This window comes from Copadichromis virginalis, linkage group LG10, assembly GCF_057382275.1.
Source record: "Copadichromis virginalis isolate Kocher_CV1m ecotype Utaka linkage group LG10, C_Virginalis_male_GT1.1, whole genome shotgun sequence".
Lineage (NCBI taxonomy): Eukaryota > Metazoa > Chordata > Actinopteri > Cichliformes > Cichlidae > Copadichromis > Copadichromis virginalis.
In genome coordinates, this window is record NC_140627.1 from 26,242,595 (window position 1) to 26,263,914 (window position 21,320).

The 21,320-nt window shown below is 40.8% G+C and overlaps 1 protein-coding gene across 1 annotated transcript; it reads left to right on the forward strand.

Moving 5' to 3' along the window:
- The first annotated feature begins 492 nt into the window (after positions 1–492).
- Positions 493–20,873, forward strand: LOC146700605 (G protein-activated inward rectifier potassium channel 2-like). Its single transcript, XM_085470866.1, has 3 exons — positions 493–717; positions 14,068–14,985; positions 19,695–20,873. Exons 2-3 carry the CDS (start codon positions 14,091–14,093, stop codon positions 20,045–20,047), a joined length of 1,248 nt encoding a protein of 415 aa, XP_085326992.1. The 5' UTR covers positions 493–717; positions 14,068–14,090; the 3' UTR covers positions 20,048–20,873.
- Positions 20,874–21,320: the final 447 nt, after the last annotated feature.

A 21,320-nucleotide genomic window follows, 5' to 3' on the forward strand; every position in this document is an offset into this window, starting at 1 on the left:
ACATGGACCAAAATCTCTCTTCTTCCAGCGTCTCGTTGAATGTAAGCTGAGAAGAATTTAAGCAATTCTGGAGACAAAAGGGAATCCAACCCGGTACCAGCAAGGTCCAGCTAATAAAGTGGTCAAGTGTATGTATGGTATAGCTTATGTCCTATAATGACGTCCTTTTTATTTGACCAAAATACTGCAGCTCCTGTAATGATGCCTCTTTTATTTTTTCAAGTTTATTGAATTATTGGCAAACGAACTGCTGAGAAATTTAAAGCGACCTCGTTCACGAGTCTAACAATGATGTCAGAAAGGCTTCTGCATTTACTTTGCATTGTTTTACTGATATATTGCTTATTTCTCCTGATGTTTCCATGCACTGTGTATCCGCACTGTGTTGTATCACCTCCCATATTTCCAGTCCCCCTCCTTCTCCTCCCTCTCTCTCTGCTTACTCTTTCTCTCTTTTTGCTCAACCTTCCTCTTCCTCTCTCGCTCTCTCCCTCTCTCTCCCTATGTCTCTCTCCCAGCTGAGAGGGGTGGAGGCTGACGGCCGATGGTTTTTAAACGGATAGGGGATGGAGGAAAGGGGGAATTAGTGGCTCCTCTTCACTCGGTCTTCGCAACAGCGTCCCGGTAATCAGAGACCAGCAGCCTCAGCGGAGATTTTTCATGGGAACGAAACGGCTTAAAATGAGCCGGAGAGTGATCGCTGATCTGCTGCACAAGGTAAGAGCCTCTCCTTCCTGCGCGGCTCCTTGCGGCGATGCTGATGATCGGCTTGTTAAATGTAATCATGTGTTTTATATGGAAGGGGGGGGAGGAGGGCAGTGGGGGTGGATAGTTACATAACAGTGCATATCAGAGATTAATTAAGACAATAATAATCAGCATAAGAGAAAGACAGACACACAGAGGGAGAGAGAGATAAGGGGGAAAGGCGCATCTCAGATGGTGGAAGCTGACTGAGGAAGCTCCCGGCGGCTGTTTTGTGCGCTGACATGATAAGGAGAGGAAAGCAGCCGCTCGGATGGAAGAAACTGGAAGGTGTTGAAGAAAATGTTGCAGGCTGTGAGCGCCTGCAGGCCTCACGTCACCACAGGACACAGATAAGGCTAATAAACGAGCCACACTGCAGCACATAAAGGCAGCAAATGAAGCAACGACAGGAGGCCATCGTCATCATCATTATTATCATTATTATTGCTGTTATAATCGCGATCACCTACACACCCCCACACCCGTGACAGCGGGGGAAATATCTCCTGCTTGGTTTGCTCTCGAAATCGTAATAAAAACCCCTGCTGTTATATTCACTTCACTTTTCCCTGGATTACAGGTGAAGCTAAACCTCCCCCTCCCCTTAACCAGCCCACTCTTTAATACATATAAAAGTTTTTAAATAAAGGTTGAAACTTCCCCTAAACAGAAATTATACTCGCATATAAAACTGAAATGAACTGTAATGATGATAAAAATAAATTATAAACTAACAGCTCCTCACACTTGAATAACCTCAGGTCGTGACACAGCCCCTTCTAATTCATTCATTCATTAACTTAATTTCATAAGGCAGCCAGGTTAAGATGTGTGTCCAGAAACATTTATAAATCTGAGATGGTGCAAAAGCAAGCACGAAGTCCAGAAATGGTTCATTTCCTTTCAGTCGTGCTTTAGAAATGTGCTGTAGGGGTTATAAACTGGGCAAACTGGGATGTGCTGGAGGTTTTTCCAGAAAGGCGCTGAAATGCAAAAGAAATGCAGTGAAAAGCAGGCTCTGCCGGGGTATAATTAACTCAAATGGAGTGGTGTAATTAATTATTTATAAGTCATTTAATCGGGTGGTCCGAGAAACATTAATAATTCTGCACAAGCAGCAAACAAATATGCAGCAACACAACCACAACGGACAAAAACCATTAGGCGACACCACATAATAAAGCTTTTTAGGGCAGTCGGCACTTTAGTTATTGGATTGTACCCTGCACAATGTAAAAGAGAAGAAGAGAGACATGATTTGGCAACTTCTACAGCCTGTTTTCTTTTTCTGTTATAAAATATAATGTGAATGGGAATTTAGTGTCCACTGAAGTCCTTTAGGGCTATAAATCTGACGGCTGTAATCTCAAGCAGTTAATGAAACCGGTAATTCCTTGACCACTTTCATTTTAAAGCCTTAAAATGTAGAATTTATGAAGATTTCTTTCTTCTTTCTTTCTTTTTATGAAGATATTTGCCATTAAAATCTGTTCAGGTGTAAATCTGACTCACAGTTTCCAACTGCAGTGATTTTTCCTTATGAAATAGCATAGTATAAATAGTTTGATCCAATAGACAGTGAGTACATTGGATCCCAGCCTCCTTTAAAAAAACATTTTCTTCTGTGTTGCTCATTTAAGTCGGTTACCTGAGGCTCCTGCCAGTCTCCACTCTGTGGTCCTCCTCTGGAGTAACGCCGTTTTTGTGCTGGTAACACGATTCAGCAGAATTCACTCTGTGCTTGTTTTCCTGCTGATACTGTGTCTCAGTTGATATTAACTCAATCCTGTTCTGTTGATAGTCACTTTGCATTTGTCTGCATAAAATGTATGTTTTTTGTTTGAGGCTCATTTTCCTTCCCTGGACTACCACCCTGGCTAGACATGTCAAAATATCAGAAATCAGGTCATTAGTAACAATATTCTTGTTCTTGTGGCATAGACCAATCCACCGGACTAATAACATGCAGACCCCTTCTCCCCTTGTTGCTGCCAAAGCAGCTCTGACCCTCTGTCCTGTGGTGGCTGGCATCAGGACGTTGGCAGCAGATCCTGTGGGTCCTGATGGCTGAGGCCTCAGAGCTTGATCCAAAGTAACATCATATTAGAATCCACCTCAGTCTCACAGCAGTTTCTAAAATAGTCACAACTGTTATTCTATTATTTAGTTTCTCTTGGCACGTGTGCTGCTTTTCTGTCAATGTGCTCAAAATCAGTATTTTCTCCTTTTAAAGGGTGAAAAAGTCCACATTCTGAAACTGATGGAAGTCATTTAGATTTCCTCACTTCGGTTGTGTTTTTTTAAAAGCATTTCCAATCATAAGAAGCTACTTGGCTACTTATATATGTCGCAATTTGGGTTAAAATATAGTTGCCAAGTTGTTTCTTGGTTGCTAGGGTGATGCGTTGCCTTTGAAGAGCCTGGACACAACATATGCTGCAGACATGGACATATACTTCCTGCCCATGACTGTTTTTTCCTGACTATTTCATGTCCTGCGCTGAGGCCTGGAGGAGGAATTCGGGAGTTTGAAGACCAGGCCATAAGCTTGGCTTATCTTTCCTGAGCAGTTTTTTTCTAAGTGCTATAGAAGAAGATGCTGTTGTGGTGGAGGAGGCTGCTGCTGTTGGAGAGTGCAGGTCTGCAGCAGTGTGTAGGTGGAACAAGCATCGAAAGGTTGCACTATAAACCCAGTTATAAGTGGCCTTAGGTAACATGTTAAAGAAGGTAATAAGTTGTTTTTTGTTTACAACAACAGCCTGTATAATATTAGAGGGAGAACCCCAGCGATCAATGACCTCTGCTGTGAGAGTGGGGAGGAAGAACTCCATCTTTAACAAGAAGAGACCTCCAGCAGAGCCAGGCTCAGAGAGTCGTAGCATACTGCCTCAGCTGGTTGACAGAGGAAGAGAAGAAGAAATGACTAGAGGTTCATAAAGTAATAATGTTATATTATCAATGTTTTTCAGCATAGCTTCACATTTTTGCTGCTTTGCTGCCATCGGAGGCTGAAAGCATTTTGCTGCTGGCATAAAGTTTACGATGGGTGTCTGTGTTTTGTTTTTTTGTTTTTTCATTTTTGATGGAGAAACACTGAAAATACTGACAATAACAAAAGCTGTTTACAGTAAAACTCTCTAATTTAGCTTTTTGTTGCCCAGTAGCTGTCGTGTCCTGCCTCTAGAAACTCAGTTAGCAATTTTAATGCGATTACTGTTTTTAAAATTATTGCACTTTAACAAAAGTCATTACTTAGAGAAGTTGATTTAACAGTAAAATACAGGTTTAAGAATTACTCTTGCACTAAAATTCTTTTCTCAAGCTGCACAGGTTAAATGAAGATATTAAGCGATGGCCAGATTGCTTAATACCTTCTTACCACAGTTCCCAAAAGGCTGCTTCCTTCTGGGAACTGTGGTAACATGCTGCCAACATGGAACTTGTACAGTCGTGGATGGCTTGATGCTGAACAAATGTAAAACTGATTAATAAAGCATAAAATGCAATTGAAATATGTTTTGTTAACCCTAACAATTTGGAAATTTCTATTAAAAAAAACAACATAGATGAAACGAAATAGCTCAGAAAGGTGAAAAATTAATGCTTGAAACATTTTAAAAATCTAAAAAAAAAGTCTAGTTCTGTTGTTGTGTGCAGAAACCCTGCAGAAAACCAGTCTTACATTCTTTATGAGAACAAAGATGATGTGAGCATGAACACGTTTGCTCAAACATGAAAGGTGTTTTTTGGCCCATCTTTAAAGGATGTCAGGTTTTAATGAATACATGCATGTGTGGTGTGTAACCCAAAATTAATACATAAAATCAAAACCGAGGGCCGGAAAAAAAAATACTACGCACACTCTACTATTAAAACTGAACATCAAAGCGACATAATACCCAGAAAAACACACACAGACACCAAGCCTAGACTTCTGGGTGGCTGCATATCAACGATGATCAAAATGTGCACATGAATATTTGCACAGATGAGCTTCAAAGCCTGAGGGAGCTTTTGACATTTACACATTTTTAAAAATGTGTTTCAAAACTTGCTTACTTTAAGATTACTAAAGGCTTTGCGGATTTCATAACCCATTAATAAAGATCCTTAAAAAAAACTGTGACTGACACCCAGAGTTCAGCCCACGTGGTGATGCCCTCACAAAAGTCAATTTATCAATAATGAACAAACCCATTAGCCTTTACAAATGACTTCTGGTGATTAATGCAGACTTGATGAATAACCTTAAATTGATATACCTGAACATTCTTACTGACCAGGCCCACGCATTTTCTGTGAAAGAGTCAGCTCAATTAAAACACACAAGGTTAGATCCAGATCAAATCTGTGCTAGGATGTGAAAATTATTTGCATGTGACGTCTATAGTGCCTGTCCTCAGCTGTTTGTGTGGCTAAAAATAGCTGGAGTCCCCATGCGGCTTCTGCCGGATTTTAGCCACATCTGGATGTTGCTACCTGGTCAACAATCACCCCCAAACGGCAAAGACACAGAAAGAAGCTGAAGCACCAATAACACGATTGTCTGCTGCTGCTGTTGTGTTCACGCATGTCATCAGTCGATGTTCATCCTACACAGCACGTCTACATGCATCCTGCTGCAGGCCAACAAACGATGTTCAGCATCGTTGCACTTGTGTAACCATCTGTGAAACGGACCATCTTGTGTGTAATATCCTCCAGTGTTTCAGTTTAGCACCGTTTGTAGCTTCATGAGCGGGATATGGTGGGATGAGCTGTTTTGGGGGATGCTTTCCTGTAAAAGTCATCTTTATCTACCTTTAGGCCTCATGAGGCCATATACGGTTTATAGATGGGCTTGTTAATTTCACGTGTAGCCTAATGTTTAACTGAAAATCTGTGGGTGTACAGATAGACGGCCTACAACCAAAGGTTCACCATATTAAGGTTCAAATAGGACAGGGGCCCAGAGACCAGTTTGAAACCACCTGTAAAACCAGCAGTCTTCAAAATAAGGGTTCTCCAACCAGTTTGTGAGTGGTTGCCCATAGTTTGCATTGTCTGCAAACTACTCATGAAGAGATGGTGAGACTGTGAAAACTGAGACATAAACCATCCAAACCAGCGACCACGACCGAAATCTGCCAGTAATGAAAGCGATCAGGATGAGGTCTTTGGTGCAGCACAGTCTTTGTGAGTGATGCCATGTAGCAAATGTCAGTAACCAGTCTCCAACCAACCAAAGAACACATTTTTCCTGGCAACCGGAGGTCATCTGGGGGTCACCAACCAGTCTGTATTGACTGAAGCCTTATTTGGATGAACTATCCTCGAGGGAGGGGTGGCACAGTGTATACGAAGGGTAATGTTATTATAGTTAACTAAAACTAAATTAAACCCCTCCCCCCAAAAAATTTATTAATTTAGTATATTATAAATAAAATAAAATAAAAATTACAACTAACACTAACTGAAAATGAAGTAAAATAAAATAAAAATAGAGACGAAATATTAAATATTGACAAACGTTAAGTATGTGTCAGTTTGGTAAAAATTGTTACATGTTTACTGAGACTTTGTCTACAAGACTGCGTGTGTAATACCTGTGTTGATTTTCCTAAATATTACTGATGACATAGAAGATAATATTTTAGATATTAATAAAATAAAGACTAAAACTAACACTGAAACTAATAAAAACGAAACATTTTAAAATAAAAAAACTTACCCAAACTAAAATGAATTGAGAACAAGAAGTCAAAATTAAATAAAAATAAAAACTAATTAGAAAATTCAAAGCTATAATAACTCTGATGAGAGGAACAGACTTCCTGCTTTGAAGCTTAAAATCCTAGAGTTCAATAAAACACAAATAATTCATTAATAATCAGCTCAAATCTGCAGGCTGATGAGGACGCACACATAAATGTTCCCCCGTCAGTGTATTTATGTTGGATGGGACTATCCACAGAGGCTGTAAACATGCTTTTTAATGTTGTGAAGTTTTAACATTTTAACACGGGAACATATTTGAAGCACACTGAACACTCAAGTGGCCACTTGAGGAACTGCAGTTTCTGGCACGTAGTTTGCTTCCTTTTCCAGCTGTGAGCCCATCAGCTTGTCTTGACTTAGCCTTTAGGGGCAACAGACAGTATTTGGAGGCTTTCAGTCTTAATATCTACATAGCAGCTTATTGGTTCATGCACCAGTCATTGATTCATTTATAAATAACTGTAGAAAATGTATTTGCTGTCAGATCTCCTTCTTCTTTGCAGTCCTGATGGACGGGATGACCAATGAGGTCACGGTGGATGATGTTTGCAGATGATACTCTAGTGAGAGCAGGGAGCAGGTGGAAGAAAGGCTGCAGAGGTGGAGGTATGCTCTGTAGTGAAGAGAGATGAAAGTAGAAGCAAGAGAGCACACGTGTGTGAAGGAGAGGCAGGCAGGTGTAACAGGGAAGCTGCAAGGAGAAGAGGTAGTGAAGGTTTAAAACAAGGGACGGTGTACAAGATAGGTAAAGATGAGGAGAGTGCAGGCAGGGTGGAGCAGGCGGAGATGAGTCTCAGGGTGATTTGTGACAGAAGGAATATAAAAAATAGACAGGAGAGGCTGAGGTGTTTTGGATATGTGCAGAGGAGGCCTTGAAGAAGAAAGAAGGAAAAGAGGAAAACCTGTGAGGAGGTTAATGGTTGTAGTGAAGAGGGTTGGTGTGACAGGGGAGGATGCTGGGGTGAGATGGAGGTCGATGACCCGCTGTGGTGATCCCTAAAAGCAGCAGCTTTTTCCTTTTTGGAAAATTTAACCCCTTTTTTGTTCTCCACGCCGTCTGTTTACCTGCATGCTGCAAAAGCCCGCTCAAGCATGATTGGTCAGCAGCATCCAGACACTACGCCTGAGAACCAGAAAGTTTCTGTTACTAAAAACCGCTTCCCGTAATCACAGATTCTGAATGTTCATAAGCAGATATTTGTTTACAGAGATTGCTTCGTGTGTGCCAGCTCTCTCTCTCTCTCTCAGCTGTTATACAGATAATAACCACAAAGCCTTTCTGGAACCACTCAGTTTTTAATATGTATATTATGTAATATGTATATTTAATATGTATGTAATAGCTATTTAAGTCATCATTTGTCTAGAGATATTTACAGCAGCTACTTGGAGACTATAAGAGCCATGAGAATCAAAAGTGGTAAAGTGGTGGGTTATGAAACCAAAAGCTCAAAGATGCTGAAAAGCTCCACTGAGCTGAGGGGCCGAGTAGCAGTATAGTGATAACAGCTGCTGTAATTTGTTATCAATATTTACTTATTGATTACACAAATGAGATAAAATTCATCCCGTGAGACTTGGCAGCACTAAACTTTTATTTCATTATCTTGGGTTTTATTGTTTTCTGTGCCAAACATCCTCTTAATAAGCCGGTGTTATCAGATATTTATTCACAGATATTCAGCATTAGAATAAAAAAACAGATGTCACATGAATGGGAGCTCTGTGCACAAAGCACATGCAGCACATTGTTCTTCCTTCGGGCCCCGCTGAAACGAGATGAAACAGACAAATGTTATCCAACGCCGTGGCCTCATCCAGTACATTCCTGCTATATTGTGAGCACTTTGGTAGACTGAGCTGTGCGTTGCCATGGAAACCAGTGCTGCTCAAGCTCATAATATTCCCCCGTGAATGGAGAGCAGAACGGCTTCAGCACAGCCATTTGTTCCAGTGGTAGGAACGCTGATGGTGGTGGCTTAGGATCGTATGTGCGGAGTAAAGGAAATCAATGCTGATCTCAGGACAGTCCGAGGCGCAGGCTCGGGCGGAGGGGTGGGAGGTGTGGGAGGTCGGGGGGAGAAACTCCTAATGTGACACACTTATCAGAGGGATCACACAACAAGCCCCGCTGTGTTCAGTTTTCAGCACCACACGCAGAACAAAAACGGACAGGACGGCGCAGCAGGGACCTTTAAGGAGGAGAGGTCAGGTTCAGGAAGTTTAAGAGGCTGAGGGGTTTACAGAGTGCAGCCTTCCTTAAATCTGACTCAAGGTTATTTTTTTCCTATTTTCTTTTTCTTTTCTTTTTTTTTTTTACCAAATGCAATTAGTGTCGGTTCTTATCTGCAGCTCTGTCCGAAAGGATGATGATGAGGCCCGATTTCAACATTTGTCCTGGATATCGTATTATAGACCACTCTCTGGCCAAGCAGTCAACCTTTTTTCACACAATTTGTTTTACATCTATAAAAACACAATATGCACAGCCTCAAGGAAGTACAAAAAATTGGGATGATATAATTTTAATTGCCATGGCTATTTCAAGGGCCCTGTGATAGGATGGCGAGCTTTCCAGGATCTGCCCTGCCTGGCATAAGCTCGAGCTCTCCCATGACCTGAAACTGGATGGATGGATTTTATATCACAATATTTACCATAAACCACCAGAAAAGAATTTCAAACTAGTGTAAAATAATTAAATGATTGGGCCTTAAATTATAGGCTAGATGAGGGCAGTTCAATAACATTGACAGAATCACTCCTCCTAACTAAACTCCACCTTCAGAGCGAGCAAATGAAATAACAAAGCAACTCTTTCATTTCTGTGTCTTTAAAAGTTCTATTTTTATGTGAAGTTTAACCTTGCAGGACCAACTTTATAACTCCCCGAGTTAATTTTGTGCAACCACAGTGTGGATTAAAGAACCAGTTCAGTTGAGAACTGGTTCCAAATTGTCCTCAGAGCTCAATTTATTTATTTTTGTCAATGTGGGCATGTTTTTCTGACAGTTGTGCATTTCATAACAATGACGTCAAACTCGAGCCAGCGGAGCTTTTTGGACACCTGAGTCTCATGCGAGCCTTTTATTCTGCTCTTTTTTTAGCGTTCATACTCAGAGATCATACAACATGTGTAGGCTGCAGGAAGCAGATCAGGGATCATTAAGAGATTCGATATCGAGAGCATGACCCATGGATAGAGTGAATAATGACATTAATATCTTAATAATGTCTGTCAAACAAAATGACTCAGGCTATAGACCCCCTTTTTTCTCCTAATCCTCAGAGGTCCTGACATGAACCGAGTGATAATTCTTCTGCTCTAATTTAACCTTGTGAGGTCTCCCTATGTGACCCTATGTTATCTGAATTTCCATATTGATGCTTTATTTTAAAATATACTCCAAAGTCTCAGTTAGATTTTGTTGAATCTATTCTTCATGCTTCAGTCTTGAGCCACTCCTTATTTCTCCAGGCTTCCTGAAGGTCCAACGTTTGTCTTTGGACATTGGCTCCTTTTTCACTCAGAAGAATATTTTTTTGTGTTATTGTTTCGTAAGCCATTTAATGCTGACCTATGAATCATTCAAGCATAAAAAAGACAACTAACTTAAGGGATGAACCAGTGTTGAGTTTATGGTATCTTTAGGTGTTTTGTTACTTAGTGTTTCTTTAGTTGAACAGTTTGACAGACATAAAATTCAATTTTTGCACCAAGAAGATGATTTCCAAACGGTGGCATATCGCAGCATGCTGTGCGGTTTGTTCTTAAAACTTTTGAAGAAGCTGGACAAGTGGAAGACAAAAGAAGAAGTGGCAGGGCTAAAAAGCTATGAATAGCGGAGGTTAAATAGCATCACCTTATTTTTACATCGCTTGAAAGCCGGAAATGTCATGATCCAAATGGTGTAACTATTTTATAATAGCAATATTGCAGCAGCTGCACAAATTCCTCATTTTCTTAAAAGAGTGTTTCAGTTTTTCTGATGTCATTTGACAACTCTCATGTCACATACACACAGTTTTCCAAGCTTTTAGTTAAAAAAGAGACTGGATGGTCTCTGGTGTAGCTCACTGGGTTGACTACGTGACCCACTGCCATAAGACTAATGCAGAGGCTATTTAATGCCTGTCTTCTCTGTACTATCCTGTTGCAATGACTGAAAAATCCCAACAAGTGCCCAACTTTAAAAGTGTTGCTTAAAAACTTATGTATGAGTATTTTGTACATGCATGAGTTTTCCTGTCCAAGCCTCTTTGCCACAACAGTACAGCACACACAGAATACTCCACTGTACACAATGCTTTGTTGGGAAACTAAGTTAAATCTCCAACCTGAGCTAAAAGTGCCGTCTTAAAAGGGCTGTCAGGATACGAAGTGAGTTTGGGTGATGGCTCTCAATCTCACTTCGCAGTATGGCTTCCTCGTGGCTGCCGGGGAGCTCCTCAGCACCCACGGAGCTGAATTACAACCTGAATTCGGTGTTACACACTTGCTCTGCACTGGATGAGTTACTGTGACAAAGCGTAGTTTGCTGTTGGCAGCGTAGGCGGTGACACGTTTTCCCTCAGCTGCACCCGAAGCTGCACGGATTCACGCTGAGCCTGTTTATTAGCGGTGGTGAATCTGCGCACTAGGCTTTAAACAATGGCAGAGTAGGAGGTCTATTGTTTATGATATTATTTGCATGCGTGCCTTGTTTGTGTAGCTGCCACTCACACTGTCCACACTAAGTTGGTTTAATTTGTAAATGCATCTGTAAGCACTCCTTCCAGACATTTTCCTTTTTCACAAAAGCAGCTTCAACTGAGAGAATGTAAAGAGCGGACAACCTGTAGACTTCGACGTGATCTTTGAGAGGCTCGATAAAGAGCCTGCCTTGTATTACTGTGACTAAACTGGATGTAGCGTTTTGTTGTGTTTCATTTCTGCCGCATCTAATTTGGTAGAGTTGCAGTTGAGAATTTATAGAACAGCCTCAGTGTTTACTGACTCATCGAGTATGGCTGTTACTTACTGAACCTCTCTGGCCTCGTGTTGGCAATCTGTCTGCATTTATAAATTCAACAACAATTATTTGCAACTTTTTTACTGTCAGCAGAAGTCAAACCCGAGTTGTTCAGAGACAGGTTGTCTTCCACTCAGTGATGTGCACAATCACCCTGAATGTGATTGCACAGGTTGAGGTTGAGCGTTGGTGCACGCTTGACCTTTGGGTGTCCAGTTAGATCACCATAGCTACTTTCAGTCTGTCTCTGAGCGTGAAAAATTCAGTGCAACCACCGATTTAGTCTGAAGGATGACTCTGTCCTATTTTCACTGTAGTGTGACTGAGACATTTGTCTTTTTTTGTTAGTCCTCTGTAGTGTGTAAGTTCTAGTTTAGCGTTTTGGAGTCTGATATTTGAGTTAGGTCTTTGTATTTGGTTTATTATTATACCTGCCACAGTTTCCCATGTTCAGTGAGTTTCCTTAGTTTAGTTCTCTTCTTATTACCTGTTTCATTTTGTCAGGTGTTTTGTGACTGATTTGACAATGAGGACATTGAGTGTCCTCAGTGTCTCCACCTGTGACTCATTTCCCCAGCTCCCTCCACTTTGATCATTACCATGTGGTTAAATAGTCCAGTCCTTCACTTCAGTGTTTATCAAAGCATCTGTGTTACCTTCCTACTCTGGATTTTTCTGTTTATTTCCCTTGTGGACTTAACCTAATAAAAGGTGCATTTTTGTTACTTCTGCCTGCTCTTTGGGTCTTGCATTCAACAAACTGTGAGACAAGCTCAGACATCAGACTGCTTTCTTCTATTGGCTCTATATGATGTTTTCTGGGGATATCCCTAATATGGTCACATCAATGCACAAATGCACTTGCTGCCTCTATTTGCGAGCAACGTGTGATTAAAGGGAGAAGAGCTAAAGCCCCAAAGCCCAGTAATAGAAATAAAGATTATTTTAAACCGTGAATCATGCAAAGCTACTATAGTAGAGGCCAATAAAGAAAACATGCAGTTGGGATGTCCATTTAAGGGTAAGATTTATGACAGAAGCTGTACATTTAAATTCAGTTTGTGGGTTTTAATCGGGGCAGCATAGCAGCTCAAGAACAAGTGTTGATTAATGTGTTGTTTAGTACAATCTGTAGTAGTCTGGGAAGTGAGACGGAAGAAAATATGCATTACAAAAATGTCGATTTGCATTAATTTAATTTGTTGTTAGTTTCTTTGTGGGCAGAGGTCAACGGAAATACGATCAGGAACGCTAATTTCCACACACAAATGGTTTCATTGTTATTGCAGATGGCGCCGTGGAATTAAATTTAAATTGCTAATCTAACCAAAGCAGTAAAAAGTATGAATTCAGCACTGATGTACGCACAGCAGTGAAAGCCATTTAACGTTGGGAATAACAATATACTATTGCTTAGTTGTAATTGTTTTCCATAATGAATCTGAGCTGAGTGACGTGTTTTCCAAAGCTACTTCTGAATCGTATTATTCGGGTGGCATTTTCATTAAACGCCCCACTCTTGACAGTGTGGATAATTCATGTCCAAATGAAAAAAATAATTAACCCTCTGTGCCAACCAAGCCAGAGGAGCTTTCTTCTTTTTACCATAATTGTTCGATTGTTTATGCTTTCAAACTAATTCAGACATCTCCGTGAAAATAGCCCACCACTGCTCCACGTCAAGTACAATTTGTTATGGTGATGATGTTGTTTTGGGCGAGTCGTAGCAGCTCCAGGAAACTGAAGGGGGGAAGGGTTGAACAACTGGAGATGGCTGATTGGTGAAAAACCCAGTGTGAAAAAATGACTTGTGCAGGCTCATATTATCTTGTTTTCACCGTAATTAGACAGATCTAATATATTTAAAATTTAAGTTCCAATTACAAACGTAAACAACTATAAAATATTTGTTATTTTATATGTGTGTTTTCTGAAAAGAAAAAACAAATACATCTCAAATTATTTATGCTCAAAATGCTGACTTTAAGTAATTTGTTTACATGTAAATTTCCTGCGTGATTTTGTTACACTTACACTGTGAAACATTGAAGTTAATGCAACCTGGTCAAATAAATTTCTTGATTGGAATGCATTCAGTTTATAACCAGCATATTTTCCTTAATTAATGATTGTTTGGAAAAAAATAAACATTTGATTTGATATATTTTAGTTTATGTAGCTGTAGACTAATGACATGTGATTGACAAGTTGTTAGCCATCCAGACCATCTAGACCATCCAGTCTGAGCATGTGGTTTGATAGTCATAGTTGCAGTTCACTTATCACATGTGGTTACAAAACACCAAGGTGGTATGCTCTTTTACGCTCCAAATGTGGATTTGTTTTTATACTTCCTTGTCTGTCAAATATTATTCTCTAAAACACCACACTGCATCTAAAGTAAAATAACGCCAAATGAGGTACCCATCGTATTGATTGTATTGAAATATTAATAAGTTAGATCCTGAACAGCCGTCTAGATGTGTCACCATCATCTTAGAGTTCCTGCACTTGCTAACTCATGATCACTGCTGTGTTCTTCCTCTTGCAGGCTTGAATCCACCGAGAAACCCCATGGAGCAGGATGTGGAGAGCCCAATAATCAGAAAGCCCAAGTTGCCAAAGCAGGCCAGAGAGGACCTGCCTAAACACCTGGCAGAAATCGACCGGGTGAAAAAGATTCAGCGGTATGTCCAGAAAGATGGGAAGTGCAACGTCCATCACGGAAACGTCCGAGAGACATACCGCTATCTGACAGACATTTTTACCACACTGGTAGATCTCAAGTGGAGGTTTAACCTCTTCATCTTTGTGTTGGTGTACACGGTGACATGGCTCTTCTTTGGCTTCATGTGGTGGCTTATTGCCTACCTCCGGGGTGATCTGGACCATATAGCAGACAACCAGTGGACTCCGTGTGTCAATAACCTCAACGGGTTTGTATCAGCGTTTCTGTTCTCCATTGAAACAGAGACCACCATTGGTTATGGATACAGAGTGATCACGGACAAATGCCCCGAGGGAATAGTGCTGCTTTTAGTTCAGTCAGTGCTGGGATCTATCGTGAATGCCTTCATGGTGGGTTGCATGTTTGTTAAGATCTCACAGCCCAAGAAACGGGCTGAGACACTAGTGTTTTCCACCAATGCGGTCATCTCCATGAGAGATGGTCGGCTGTGCCTGATGTTCAGAGTTGGAGACCTCCGAAACTCGCACATCGTCGAGGCTTCAATCAGGGCCAAGCTTATCAAGTCTAAGCAGACCAAGGAGGGGGAGTTCATCCCTTTGAACCAGACAGATATAAACGTGGGTTACAACACAGGAGATGACAGGCTCTTCCTGGTATCGCCACTCATCATCTGCCATGAGATCAATCAAAACAGCCCCTTCTGGGATATCTCACAGGCCCACCTGTCCAAGGAGGAGCTGGAAATTGTTGTGATCCTCGAGGGGATGGTGGAGGCCACAGGTGAGTCATCAGATTCAAAATCTCAGAGGTTAAGGTGTACAGTAATTGCTGTTTATTGGATCTAATGTCACACAATGACTTTCTAATGCTTTATTTATCGCAGAGAACTGCTTCACCATATCTCTGGAGTAGTGCTCAGTTAATTTTGTAATTTTAACAAAATGATTACAAACATGTTTTCAGTGCTCAGCCTGACCAATGCCACCAGCTGTGCTGGATTTCAGTATGTATGTTTGAATAATAATTGTTAAAATACTTAAATCTGCCGTTAGAATTTCAGCTTTTTTCTGATAATAGTGAACTGGCTGCCATTACGCTGGATCTGCCATTAAAGGCACATCTTGAGAGAACACCAGTGTATCTGGCCACAACTTCTCATATATCTCAGAATGTTATCAAAAAAACATCTCTTCAAGTTTATTTGGATTTACTGTATTGTTGCTGGATTTGTAATACATAGAAGGCAGTGGACTTCAGTACAAAAGCTCACCTGTAGTCAGAGCTTGCTGACCTACAATGAACCACATCTTACCTTAAGACACTGGAGGGGAATCAAATACTGCTTTGCACTCTGCAGCTTTAATGCACTACAATGTCCTTTGAAATACATTCATTTTTAAGTCACTGTAACATTTTTAAGTTTCACTGACTCTTCTTCTGGCACAACCGTAAGGAATCTTATTTTGAAGGGATTTCCACTGAAAGTTGGTGCACACGTCTCCCACAGGGTCAATCTGGGAACCCATCAGTAAGCCTGACGACAGCCTCAGATAATTTTAGGGTGGCAGGAGATAACTGGGACAAGACTTCCTGTTCCACATGCCACTTGTCATTTACTAATGCGGATAACTCTTTTATAAAGCCAGTAAAATGCTAAAGAGTAGACAGGGGATAGTCAGTGGTTTCAAGATCGCTTTTCAGAGGTATTTAGCCATCTTTTGGTCTCCATGTGGTCTGCTTTTATGTGGTGCACAAAAATTAGTTTTTGCAACATTGTTTAAGGTTTAATTAACCTCATCACACCACATATGCAAACAGGAGGTGCAACACAATTTTGTATATGTCCAGCATTAGTGTTTTTTCTCATATTATATCAGAGCAGTATGTGTCACGTGATAAAGCAAGTGTGTAAGTTCATCCCTGAATGTGTGCATAGTATTTCCACGTTAAGCTTAACAACTGATATATTAAGCCACAGCTGGACTGGCCATCGAGTTCCATATTGAGGTGAAAAGGAAGCGATTTGTCCCGTACTTCAGCTAGAATTAAAAAATAGACACAAAGCTGGAGTTATTCTGTCTTTGCTGCGCAGTTGCATCTACTTCTCTCATTCACTCCCCCTTCCTCTCCTGTTATTACTTCAAACATGAAACTGATCAATGATCAGCTGATCGGCTTTTCTGCCGCAAGTCCCGTCTGTCTTGATTGTTTATCGCCCACTTTGCGCTAGAAAGAGGAAACCAGCGGATAAACAACACCAGCACGTTTAAGCGTGATAAGCTGTTGTTAGAATGTATTTAATATTACTTTCTAGTATAAGCTGAGGTTTGCTGGAGCCACAGCTGTAAAAGCTGCTGGTCATGATATCGTTTGGATATGTAGCGAGAGTGAAACATGAAGATGAAACCAGGAGATGTCCTTACTGAACGGGTGAGTTAAAGGAAAGTTATGAACTGTTTCCGAGAGACAAATAACACCAGGATCCTTTTTTACGTAGCTGACGGCTGGTAACTGTGCAGGGGCGGGTCTAGCAAAGTTTTGCCAGAGGGGCCAGGTTGGGCATTAACAGGGAAAGGGGGGCACAAAGAAATACTTTTCTTTGTTATGTCATTTAAAAACTTTGAATAAATAATTATCTGAATCTTACAACAAAAGTGGTCATCTGATTAAATGTATAGAAATCCATTATTGTATATAGTAAGTAATAAGTCTAATATATACCCTAGTAAGATATAGTACTTTTTCCTTTGGGAAGGTACCATCTGTGCAGTCTGCAATTCTGTTGAAGAAAGATGTTGAATCTATTTAATTATTGTAGAAAAAGAATTGATTTCTGTGCATTTGTCTTACACTTGCATTAAATTAAAGTTGATTACATCGATTAAGCATCATGAGGTGGAGGGCGGGGGGTGGTTCCCTAATATTTTTGCTGGGAGTTGGCAACCCTATTAGATAGGTTGCTTAATATTTCCACTAAGTACTCTTTAAAATACCAGAATAGGGGGGATGGTGTAGGTTTAAAGTTATTATTTTATAGTTCAGTGTTGCTGAACTATAAAATGTTTTGGGTGCAGTGTTTTTTTTGCATACAGGAATGACAGAATAGCTTCAGTCTCTTGTTTTTTAAAACTTGATTATGAACTTTTACAAAATGCAGCAAGATATTTATAAAAAAAAACAGTTTTATTGATTACAAAATATCGGATTCATCTCGGTATCGGCAGATATCCAAACTTATGATATCGGAATTGGTATCGGACATTAAAAAGTGGTATCGTGCCACCTCTACTTTAAAATGTGTCCCAATTTTCCTTTCAGTCATGCCGCAGCAGTCAACACAATTGATGTAGCTCTTTTTAATTACGCTATGTTTTCAATTCAGACACACATCATCCTCGTCTATCTTAAAGAAGGCCCCCGGGATGAGGAAACGCTAACAGAGATGTATATAAAGACAGATGTAAAGCGTTAGAGTTAGATTTAAAAAGATGAGGGCCTGTGCAGAGCACAGCTGCACAGCCGAGAGCAGGATGACCAAAACATCTGGATGGGCAGTAGGAGACGTGAGGGAGATACCAACGATTTGCGTCACCATCCCAAAAATCACTCGATTTTCACATCATCATGTTAGATGAGATGGTTGCTGAAATGCCTGAATTCTGAACTGGTATTCGATCATTTGTCTCACTCTCAGACTCAATGAAACAAAAAGAACCAATTACATAATCGTTGCGTGACGTGTTTTGAAACAGCTGCTGGAGGCTCACTGAGGACTCTGTTTCCTGCAGACAGCTGAGCCAAAGAGCTCACTGATGAATATGAAAACACAAGTAAACGCTGCTGGAAAGTGATTAGGACCCACTCCTGGTTACAGTTAACTAACCATAGAGGAAGTGTGTTTAAATCACCTGCAGTAACGATGCTGTAAAGATTACAACAACACGCCTGTACATCCAGGGGAACGTTGAGGGATAAGCCTCATTTAAATCCAACTCTACCTGCTAGTACCATCGTTAGCACAGCTCAAGCAGGAGAAAATAAATGCCACCAATGCCCATTTTTCAGAAATCATTCTTCTGCCCAACAAAGCGGGAAACTGGAATATGCTGTCACTTCTTGCTTCGATTTTTCAAAGATAGGTGCAAATGTAAGGTGAAAGGGACAGGAGCTTTGAAAATAACAGAAAGTTAGTTACTGTAGTTGTAATGCAGAGGGAATTATAGCACTTAAAATGCACTTGATCGCAGCAATTCAAAGGGAAGCAAATGGGTTGTTTGTGGAAGATAAAATGTGTGAGCAGCATCTGGCAGATGGGGATGGTGACGCAGGGTGATGACAGGAGCCTCAGGGAGGCTTCAGGATAAATCTACTATTGCTTCTGAGCTGTGAAGACCCCCACGGGACCCTGGGAGTGATGACAGTGGACAGAGGGAGGGAAGGGAAAAAAATCACACCTTTTCCCTGAGTAATTTACACTTTCCGAGGATATCATTATTCCTGCTGTTTATCGCAAATAACCTGCCATAAATCTGCTGAGTGTTTATAGAAAAAAGATGCTCCTTATAGCTGCCGACGTTGCCTGAGAACTGTCACATTTTTTAAATCTGTCTAAATAATCCAGTTATTTGTGATAGTTGCTGTTACAGCAAACTAAATGGTGCCAATTTGTAAAACTGTAAAACAAAACAACAACAAAAAAACCATATATATATGTAAATCTACTTGGTTAACCTCTATAAGAGCAAGTGTTCTGGCAGTTTACTGGTGTGAAACATCCAGATCTTTTCAGGAGTGACCATACCAGCAGATTCACCCAAGGTCAGACGATGCAGTGCTCAGAGAAACTGCAAAAACCCCAAGAGCTCCATCTTGGACTCTACAGGTCTCAGTCAGCACGTTCAGTGTTAAAGTTCGTGACAGTACGATTGGGAAAAACTGAACAACAAATAGCTGGTTTGGATGGGTTACCAGGAGGAACCCTCTTCTCTCTAAAAGAACATGGCAGCACAGCTTAGGTTTGCAAAACCGCAACTGAACAGCCCTTTGGACAGATGACACCACATGTCAGCACAAACACTCAAACCAAATATGAAGCATGGTGGTGGAGGGATGATTAAGGTCACTGCGTCTGTATAAATATTCTAGAACAACCTGTCCAACAGCTAAAAATTGGCAGGAATTGGGTCGTACAAAAGGACAATGACACCAGTCCATACGCTCTATACCTCGTACTGACAGTTCTCTGATGGGGTGTGCTATTTAAGCTGCTTTAGCGTACATAAAGTTGATGCTGCCTCTGCAAGCTGCTTTGCAACCCACCTCCACCAATGCGTTTAATGCTAGATTTTCTGTGTCTGTTGCTGCTCTTTGGAGCCTTACAGCCAAAGATAAATTACTGCAATAGACTAGGACTCCCATTTTGGCTAAAGATTGCTAAGACTACACGAGTCCCACAGTTTCTAATGGTTTTCTTTGTTTTGTCTCTCCAGGTATGACCTGCCAGGCAAGGAGCTCCTACGTCAGCAGTGAGATCAAGTGGGGCTACCGCTTCACGCCCGTCCTGACGCTGGAGGACGGCTTCTACGAGGTGGACTACAACAGCTTCCACAACATCTACGAAACTGACACACCCACCTGCAGTGCCAAAGAGCTCGCTGATATGGCCAACCGCGCCCGCTTGCCCCTAACTTGGTCGCTGGCTAGCAAGCTGAGCCAGCAGGGGCTGCCAGAGTCTGAACAGGAGGGTCAGGAGACCAAAACCAACCTGGACGAGCAGGGGAAGAGTGAGAAGACCGAGAGGAACGGGGACATTGCCAATTTAGAGAGTGAGTCCAAAGTGTAGCGAGCGTGGCAAGAGGCAAGCGTGAAGTCGAAACGAGATTAATGGACTGTACTGTTGGTCTCCCGCCGAGGAAGGCCACCCATTGAGGACCAATGAGCACAGTAGACCAAGTACCCCTGCACCACGAACTGCTTTTTTCTCAGTGATTTACATTTACCCCAAAAACGAGAAAACACGTAGACATGTGGCCCACCGCTGGAGTGAAAACCCCCTGCGGCAAGTGCATGTTTCAAATATAATGTGATGTCCTCCTGACAAGATTCCTATTATTTTTTCTATTAAGATATTCCTAGGGGCATTTGCTAAGTATTTTTGTATATATTACAAAATGTTTTAAATTCTTTGTTTTGTTGCAGTATTTGACACATGTTTGATACTACTTCCTTTAGGTTAGTTCTGTATATATTCTCTGCCTTACTGTATGTATAAAGCTTTCATTATTTGTTTTTCAGGAATATATAAGCATGTATAAACATTAACTGCAGTTGATTTATCTTGTATTCTGTATATACTGTATGATGATATTATTATTATTATTATTATTGTTATAAGGAACACATACAGTTCAATGGATGCAAACTCTAGTTTAAACCAATGAAAGATTCTTCCCCAATGATAAGTGTTCGTTTAAAGTAGTACGACACGAAGCCATGACTTGCTGTTTACAGCTAACTGACTTCAGACAATGGCCCTTTAAAAACTGCATTTTGTCACTTTTGCACACTGGAGTCTTCTGATGAAGGTTAGTGACTGTTTGAGTCTCCAGAAATAACTCACCTGTCACCTAAAAGTATCAATAAATAAACAGTAAGTTGCTTATTATGAACTTGGTGAGATGTTGTTTTTGTAACACTTTTACTCAAATCCAGAATCTACTTACGTACTTTCAGGACACCTTTTTGTTTTTTGTCTGCTTTTCCTATAAGTTTACGAATTCTGAAATTTGCACTTAAAATTGCATACAGTGGTCCCTCGCTATCCGGTTGTTCAGTGATGACACCACGAATCCTACTTCCGGGCCTAAAGTAGTCTGCGTTTAATATGGCTTTTGTGTTGTTAACATGTTTAATGTTATGTATTTTCTTCTATTTGATCTCAAAAAGCTCCTAAAACAGTCAGTGATCACTGTTGACCTCCCTCGGCTTTTATTACCGCTAATCATTTATTTAAGCTCAGTTTTTAAAACCTTAGGATGTAACTACAGCCCAGCCCATGCAGCAGTATATGAATGACTAACCTCGTATTGTGGATGGATTATCTCAGTTGTTCTCCT